Source organism: Aethalodelphis obliquidens, unplaced genomic scaffold (genome assembly GCF_003676395.1).
Source record: "Aethalodelphis obliquidens isolate GAN/ISIS:26980383/991018 unplaced genomic scaffold, ASM367639v1 scaffold42, whole genome shotgun sequence".
NCBI lineage: Eukaryota > Metazoa > Chordata > Mammalia > Artiodactyla > Delphinidae > Aethalodelphis > Aethalodelphis obliquidens.
This window is the reverse complement of record NW_020837986.1, coordinates 1,035,978-1,045,028: the sequence shown is the minus strand read 5'-3', so window position 1 is coordinate 1,045,028 and position 9,051 is coordinate 1,035,978. Positions and strand designations below refer to the sequence as shown.

General features: G+C 50.6%; 1 protein-coding gene across 1 annotated transcript; it reads right to left on the bottom strand.

Annotated features, from left to right (window-relative positions):
• Positions 1–3,075: 3,075 nt before the first annotated feature.
• On the bottom strand, positions 3,076–8,741 carry OCSTAMP (osteoclast stimulatory transmembrane protein). Its single transcript, XM_027078035.1, is given in 4 exon segments — positions 3,076–3,395; positions 3,398–3,898; positions 5,001–6,003; positions 8,698–8,741. Coding segments are annotated over 4 exon segments (1,701 nt in total). The 3' UTR covers positions 3,076–3,242.
• Between the last annotated feature and the right edge of the window lie 310 nt (positions 8,742–9,051).

Genomic DNA, 9,051 nt, shown 5'->3' with positions numbered 1-9,051 from the left:
GCTGGAAAAATAAGACTGGGTTTGCAGTGCAAGTCTGACCTAGAAGATTAATTTAAGGCCAGGAAGAAACCTTCTCTTAACATAAGGTTGGGGAGCTGTCCAAGGCCCCTGGTGCTGAATTCCAGGTTTGAGTTGGATGGTGTCATAGAGGCATCTTTCTCATCCATGGACACAGCTAAGACAGTGCATCCTGAGAGCCAGCTATCTGAATGGTGCTTCCGGTTTCTCACCTTCCTGATTATCCCAGAGCTGAGCTCCCCGGTTAAGGCAGTTCTGGGCTCTCATTCCTGGAGGTCCCCTCCTCCAGCGCTTCCAAATGTTTGTAGGGACTCATTCCCTGTATTAAATATCTCCTGGCTTAAAATATCTGAAGAAATTTCTTTTATCTGTAATAAAACCCTGACTGATAGGACACCCAATTCAGCCCACATTAGTTCTTTCTAAATTAGATCAACTTAGAGTTTCATATTTCTTTTTGCTTCCTTATCTACCCCTTACTCAGATTGCATGTGAAGAAAGCCCTAGAAGCTGACCCAGTGAGCAAGAAAGCTTACTTTTTGAGAAGTATAGGGGCAATGATGAAAAGATTGTAAACTCCTATTTTGTTTTTTACATCCCTATTGTTGAAAGCAACAACAAAAAAAACAACTCAGGGTTTTACAATAATTAATCAGGATTCATGGTCCCCCAGTCCACTCTAGCCAGAATTTGGAGGGGAGCAGAGGAGGGAGGTGAGTTTGGCCCCGGAGAATCCACAGACCATCTTTCTGCTACATTGCCAGCTCAGGACAGGCTGCCCACATTCCTTGGTTCAGGGCCCCTTCCTCACAATGACGTCACTCCAACCTCTGTTCTGGTCATCACATTCCCTCCTTTTGACTCTGACCTTCCTTCCTCCCTCTTATAAAGACCATTGTGATTATACTGCCTCCCCACATGCCCCAGAAAATCCAGGATAATCTCCCCATCTCAAGACCCTGGACTTAATCACATCCACAAAACCCCTTTGGTCATGTCAGGTGGCATATTCACAGGTTCTGGGGATTAGGGTATGGACAGCTTTGGGGGGCATTATTCTGTCTACCACATGCGTGGTACGAGGGAGCTGGCCTTAGGAGGCAAAGCTGATGCACTTCCTGGGGCCTGATGTGATTCTCTCAAATGTACTGGCTGTTTAAGTTGAAACTCTTTTCTTTCCTTTTTTTTTTTCTCAACATCTTTACTGGAGTATGATTGCTCTACAATGGTGCATTAGCTTCTGCTGTATAATAAAGTGAATCAACCATACATATACACATATCTCCATATCCCCTCCCTCTTGCATCTCCCTCCCACCCTCCCTAGGGGATGTATTTCTTAGTGCTTTGTATCTTTCCCTTTGGCCACAAACTTGGCCTGATGCAGGCTGCTTCCAGTGCCTGACTATTCCCTTCTGCAAGCCCAGAATCTTCAGCAAGGAGCCCAGACCAGAGAGAGCGCAATTCTACCTCCAGATATCTGGCCGTTCAACTAATTGTTCCTGAGCCCTTGCTCAGGTTCTGCTTTAGATGCTAGGAAAACTGTGGAGGACCAGACAGATAGCATGGGATTTACATGTTTGTGGGGATGACATGAAACACACCAGCAAATAAACCAAAAATAAGAATCAGCTAAACATACAAATGCATAGGGAATGAAGGATATTGATAAGGGTGCGTATAAAGATGGAAAAACAACTTAACATGATAGATCAGCAGTCAGCAAGCATTTTATTTAAAGAGCCAGATAGTAAATATTTCAGATTTTCTAGGCCACGTCTCAACTACTCAAATTTCCCATCAGAGCAAAAGAAGTCAGAGACAATACTTAAACTAATGGGTGTGGCATTGGTCCAATAAAACTCTATTCATGGAAACAGGTCCGATTTGGCCCACAGATTGGAGCTTGTTGACTCCTGTAATAGAGCAGAACTAGGTGGGATGGGACAGTTTTAGGTAGAATAGTCAGGGAAGGCTTCTCTGAGGAGGTGACATTTGAGCTAATGCCCAAGTGATGCAAAGAAGTCGGCCATGCCGAGACTTGAAGGAAGAGTGTTCCAGGATGTGGGAATAGCAAAGGCATTGCCCCGAGCTGCAAACCAGCCTCTGAGGAGCTTAAGTCCATGCGGCCAGGGCATAGGGAGGGAGGAAGAGGCTGGCTCAGTCAAGGTTTTGTGACCCAGGAAAGAGCTCTCAAAGGGATAACTACAGAGAGTTGTTGTTTTTTTTTTTCCTTTTGGCCTCACAGCATGCAGGATCTTAGTTCCCTGACCAGGGATTGAACCTGTGACCCCTGCAGTGCAAGCACGGAGTCGTAACCACTGGACCGCCAGGGAATTCCCTAAAGAGAATTTAATGAAGGCATAGAGGTGGGGACTTGGTTAAGGGAATGATAACGACACCCCCAGAGACCTGTACCTGGTAGATGGAAGCTGTGCCTCTCTGGAACGCAGGGGGAACCGTAGCAGTGGGAGCGAGGTCACCCAGAGCGTGGAACGTGGCCTTTGCCAAATAAACGCCCAGAAGGCCGCAGGGATCAACAGCCTGACCTCGTTCTCTCTTCCCACTTTAAATCACCTGCCGGTGCCTCCCATTGGCTGAGCCCAACCAGGAGTCAGAGGTCAAGGGAACCAGGGTGATAGAACCACAAATGTCAGACTCCTGGGAAAGAGAGCAGGTGAGAGAAAGGCAGAGAACGACCTGGAGGGAAAAACAGGGAATACCAAGCCCACAGGGTATGGAGTTGCGATTTTATTGTAACTTCGATAGGGATGGAGTTGCCATAAAATACGGATTACTGAACAATTTGAATTTCAGATAAACAACAAATACGGGTTTCGTATAAGTAGCCTCAGGACATACTTATACCAAACCCGTATTCATTGTTCATCTGAAATTCAAGTTGAACCAGGTGGCCTGTATTTTTATTTGCTAAACCTGGCAACCCTAGATGGGGAAACCCTGAAGGAATTTGAAGCAAAGGAATAACAATCTAATTTAGAATTTAATAAATACATTTATTTATAAAATCAGGAAAATTTTAATGACTATAAATAAGTTCAGAAGATTCAGAGACATAGAAATAAGCTCCAGGGGCGTTTAGACACCGTCAGGGTGCAAAGTCTCCACCTACGAGGTACAGCAGCCTATGCAGACGGAAGCCTGGACAGACACCTGGCACCGGCCGGAGGAACCCTGTCTTCACTTTGCGTCGTCCTTTTCTGTTTATCCAGGCCTTTCCTGCCCAGTATCTCATTCCGCCCTTAACACATTCCCGTGTGCAAAGTAGGTCACACTGATTGTTGTTACGCAGTCCTTATGCAGATATAGAAACCAAGGCTCAGAGAGGTGAAGCGACCTACCCAAGGTCACACAGGGGAGGCAGCAGAAGGGCCAAGGTCACCACTCAGGTCTGGGCAACTCCAAAGTGCTTTCCTCTCGGCACCATTGCTCTCTGTCCTTCCAGGTATCCAGCAGGTCTGTCTAGCCGTTCTAGGTGCTTGCTGCCGGCCCGGGTTTCAGGAGCAGTATGGAGTGCCCGGGGCCAGCTGCTGGCCTCGGTGCCTGTCATATCTTCGCTGGAGCCGGGCATGAAGGTGGTGGACCCTCCTTGCCTCCTGGGTCTTGAAGAAGGAGGCAGCGATGCTGTGCCTCAGGCGCCGGGCGTAGGTCTCCAGGAGGACCGTGGAGCAAGCGACGAGCTGCAGGGCGCCTGCAGCCAGGTGGGCGGCTGTGTGCGGGCGCCGGGGGGGCAGCAGCGGGCAGCCAGGGGCGATGAAGCGCAGCTCCCACTGGAAGGAGTTGTGGGCAGAGAGGAAGGGGCTCTCCAGAGGCGGCTGGTTGAAGAGGAAAGGGATGAAGCCCAGGATGGTGTATGCAGCCTTCAGAAAGGAGAAAAAGGCAAAGTCAGCAGAGAGACACCCCAGCCGTTCCCTGCCCCCCACCACATCTGGATGCTCTTGGGTCTGGACGGGTCCAGCTTTCCCTGTCCTCATCTGCAAAATGGGCGCAAAATCTGACCGTTTTGAGGAGGGTCAACTGAGATCAGGAATCTGAAACAGGCTTTTTACGGAATGAAAAGCACCATACAAATGCTATTTATATTGTTATTACTCTTTGCAGGGAACACTTTAGAGAAAACCAATTCATGCTTAAGGGCATTTACTCTTTTCTGAGCCCTTAGTGAAACTTCAGATGTTCTAGTCCATCAAGTAAGCACAATTTTATGAGGATGAGACCATGGGCAGCCTCATTTAAAAGACGGGAACCTGGGCTTCCCTGGTGGCACAGTGGTTGAGAGTCCGCCTGCCGATGCAGGGGACATGGGTTCGTGCCCCGGTCCGGGAGGATCCCACATGCCGCGGAGCGGCTGGGCCCGTGAGCCATGGCCGCTGAGCCTGTGCGTCCGGAGCCTGTGCTCCGCAACGGGAGAGGCCACAGCAGTGAGAGGCCCGCGTACCGCAAAAAAAATACAAAACAGGAAGCTGGCAGGATTGGCCCGTGGGCTGCTCCTAAGGCTTCCTCCAGTCTGTTATCCACAGATGTGAGCTATTAATAATAGTCACTATTTATTAAACATCTCCCATGCGGTATGGAGCTGCCTAGGCACTTCTAGAGACTACCACGTGTTAAGACTCCCAGTAACCTTGTAGGGTAAGGAGGATTGATCCAGTTTGTACAGGTGAGAAAAATGAGGCTGGGATATGCTGCGACGTGTGAAGAGTGGCCTTGGGGGGCAAATTATTTTAATATCTCTGGGTATCAGTATCTTCACCTGCGATAAGGGGTGAAAATAGAACCCACTGCCTCAGGCTGTCGTGAGAATTACATGGTTCTTCTGCCAAAGCCCCTGGATCCCACAGCGTATCCAAGCACCACGACTCGAAGGCAAGTAAAATTCAATTTTGAGTCAAGGGTTTAACAAACCCTATCCTCTCCCTCAAGGAAATGACTCTGTGCCCACCATCCTGTCACGACACTTACATCATATTTGATGGTGAGCGTGACGGGCACAGCGGGAAGCTGCTGAGCCCAGCCCACGGCTGCCTGCGCCAGGAGAAAGGCCACGTGGTCCACGGCCACTGTCACAGCTGTGGCCATCAGGAGCAGGGTAAGCAGCCCCAGCCTTAGGAGACAACTCAGCAGCTCCCCCTGGGACAGCCTTGGCCGGGCCGCCCACAGCAGCCAGGCTGGTGGGGAGGCCACCAGGTGCGTGGCCCCGACCTCTGTCAGCTGCTGTGCCAGCTGCCAGGTTGCATAGATGTTATCAAACTGCAGGTCAGTCAGGTATCGATGGAGGTACCAGGCTGAATCCACCAGGAGGCCCAGCATAAAGAGCCCTGTGACTGCCCGCTGGGTCCTCAGGGCCACCACCTGGGCCAAGGACTCCAGGCCGGAGAAGTCCTCCAGGACCTGCTGAGTGACCCTGAACACGTGGAGCCGGAAGGCGGAGCCATCGCCCTGGGCCTGGAGCGTCAGGCCCTGGCTGCCTGCTTGGCCGTCAGGGCCCAGAGCCCGGGAGGCTCTGTGCAGCTGGTGAGTGGTGTTGAGCAGACTCTCCAGGGAGCCCTCCGTGACACACCTCAGCACCTGCCCAGCTGCGTGCATGTTGGCCAAGATGTTGGGCACCACGACAATGGCCAGGGTGGCGGTACTCCAGGATAGGAGCAGGCGGCGGCCCTGCTCCGTGCCCAGGGTGGGCACGCTGAGTGCAAACAGACAGCGGGCGGGGGGCACCAGTCCCAGGCCCAGGAAGGCCAGGAAGCCACAGACAGTGGCCACCATGGCCGAGGGCCCTAGAGGATAAAGTAGCAGGGACACCAGCCCATAGTAGGTCAGACCCGCGGCAGCAATGGCCAGGGAACCGCACAGGAGGAGCTGGGTCAGCAGCTGGCCACAGCTGGCTGGGACAGGCTGGGAGAAGACAACCCAGGCGGCCTGCAGCAGGGCAAGGGCCTTGTGGAGCCCCAGGTACCAGAATCTCCACCTGCACACAAGGAAATAGGGGGAGCCTCTATCAGGAGGGTTGGGGCATTGTGTGTCTGCCCAATGCCCCTGCCCTACAAACTCATCAACTGCCAACAGGCTCCACCCCTTTAGCCACAGTGGCGGACACTCCTCCCAGGTGGGCCAATCAGAGTAACCCACCCCAAACCCACATGACCTAAGCTGAGCCAATCAGAGCCTTCCCCAGGATTATTCTCACTGAGTTGTCAGGGAAGAACTAGTTTCCATGCAGTTCCTGAGGATGAGAGGATGAATACCTGGGCTGCTTGTGTCTTGTGAGGGCAACTGGTGCAAGGGAATGAAAGAGTCATGGAGAGAGAAGCACAAATGAAAGAGAGAGGATGAGAGAGAGAGAAATGGGGAGAGATGCTTTTTCGCTTGAATTCATAGTCTTGGTCAGCTCAGTGTGACCCTGGACGCTCCTTCTTTATGGATCTCAGTATCTCCTCTATAATTTAGAGGATGGGAAGAGTGGACCAGTTGATCTCTGAGGAACTTTTCTCCTCTATTGTACTCTTATTTATTCATTCAACAAATATTTATTAAGCAACTACTCTGTGCTAGCCATTGGAGAAACAGGAATGGATAAAACAGAGGAGAATTCCTGGCCTCATAGAGCTTCCATGGAAGAGTGATAGCAGAGGAATAGTAAGAAGAGGTTGGGCTCTGGATACGTTTTGCTGGAAGAGCCAACACGATTGGCAGACTGATTGGTTGTGAGTGTGAGAGAAAGAGGGGGGTTCAGGATGACAATGAGGTTTTGTGTCTGAGCAGCTGAAAGCACTGAGGTGTTGTTTCCTGAGATGGGAAATCTGTGGTTGAAACAGGTTTGGGTGGAGGGGGGAGAGGAAGAATTCAGCTGGCAGTCAGAAATTTGAGCTGCGAGTTGCTGAATGTGTGATTGGAAACAATCTGGAACTCAGAGGAGAGAGCAGGCTGGAGATATAAAGCTGGGAGTTGTGGATTGATAGACGGTATTTAAAGTCATGGGGTAGATGAGATTCCTTAAGACCGTGTGCTGACGGAAAGGAAAGAGCTCCGAAGACAGAGCTTAGTGGCACTCCAGGGTTCATGGGTTGGGAGATGAGGAGGAACCAGCCCAGGAGACCAAGAAGCCAGGCACTGTGGAGCTTGGGAAGCCAAGTCAATGAAATGTTTCAAGAAGGGAGTGAGCAAACGTGTCAAGTGCTGCTGGTGGGTCAAGAAGGATGAGAGCTGAGCAATGACCATTGGATTCAGCCACGTGGAAGTCACTGGTGACCTGGACCAGGGCAGCTGGGTGGCTTGTTCACTAGAGTGGACCCAAGGGAGGCTGGATGGAGAAGAAATTGAGGCACGAGTGCAGACAACGGTTTCAGGTCATTTTTGCAGTAAAGGTGTAGAGAAATGTTGTAGTAGTTGACATGGGAAATGGAACCAAGTTCCTTTAGGATGGAGGAACTTGAGCATGTTTGCAGATGGGGGATCCAATCAAGAGGGGAGACATTGATGAAAGGGAGGCTTGCTGGTGTGACATTCTTCAGTGAGTGGCATGGGTGAGATTGAGAGCATGGAAACTGGGGCTGGTCTTAGAAAGGAGCAGGGGCTGTTCATCCTTAGTAGCAGGTGGGAAGGCACAGGAAATGGTTACAGGTGATGGTGAATGGACAGGTAAGGTGTGCGTACTAAGGTATCGGTATCAACCAGTATACACAGAACAGAGCAATAGTTAAGGGCGTGACCTCCAGACTGCTTGGGTTCAAATCCCTGCTTCATCACTCACCATCTGTGTGACCTTGGTCAAGTTTCTTAACCTCTTCGTGCCTCAGTTTTCTCATCTGTAAAATGGTGCATAAAAGTGATACCTCATAGGGTCATGGCACATAGGAAGTACCATGTCAGCTATTACCTGTCACGAGAGCCTCAATTCCACCAGGGCAGGGACTTGGTCTCTTTTGATCACTGATAAATACCAAGGACCTGGAATAGTGTCTGATGTATAGGGGGTGCTCCATAAATATTTGTGGACTATAGCATGTTTACTTCTGTTTGTTCAGGGTAGCAGGAAGGCAGATCAGCACTGACGGTGAGGATGCTAGAGGAGATGATGGAAATTTGAAGGCGAAGAAGAAGGTATAACATAGGTGGCCAGGAAAGTGGGAGAGTAAATGAACTCGGGAAGTTAGATACATGCCGGGCGGCGCTGAGGACCCACTTGAGGTTAGAGGTGATGAATTAGGGTCTTCCCAGTCCCGCTGACATTTTAATTTGGGACTAAACTCCCTTCTACTGTATAATTCATATTTGAAACATGGTAGCTGTTAAAATGATAGCTAATAATTTGAATGACATTGGAATGGAAAAGCAATTCTAAGTCATATTGGGTGCCAAGGTCTGTGCTGAATGTTGTAAATGCTAAGGAACCTGCTGCCATTCGTTGGGAGCTTTCTCTGAGCTGAGCATGACGACAAGCGCTAAGCATGCGTTTTCTCATTCAATTCTCACAACAGTCTCGTAGACATTATTATTACTCCCATTTCGCAGATGGGGAAACTGAGGCTCAAAGAGGTGAGGATTTACCCAAGGTCACACAGCCAGGGAATGGCAGAGACTGAGACCTAGCTCATACCCATCAGGCCTGACCACTGACTGTTTTCTTGCCTGTGGCCCCCAGTGTCCAGGTCCCCAGACCTACCCGGTCCTGACGAGATGCTCAGCTATCTCCTGGGGGGCCCTCATGCTCCCTGAACAGCAGTGGATCTGGGCAGGCGGGCTCAGGCAGCGAAGGTAAGTGGAGAGGAAGTGGGGGGAATTCCGTCCTCCAAAAGTGACCAGAACTGTCACTTCTGCTTTTCTGCCCTGATTTAAGTGCCTCTGGTGGCCTTGTTCCGCCCTGCCTGGGCCCACCTCCCAGGGGGGTGGGCAAGCTGACTCATCCTCTTCCGGCAGGCAGGAGCCAGTGGAAGGTGTGGGAGGAGAGAAGAGGCCTTTTCCAAGCAAAGACTCTAATCCTGATAGCAGGAAGGTAGAATTAGTCCCATTTTACAGA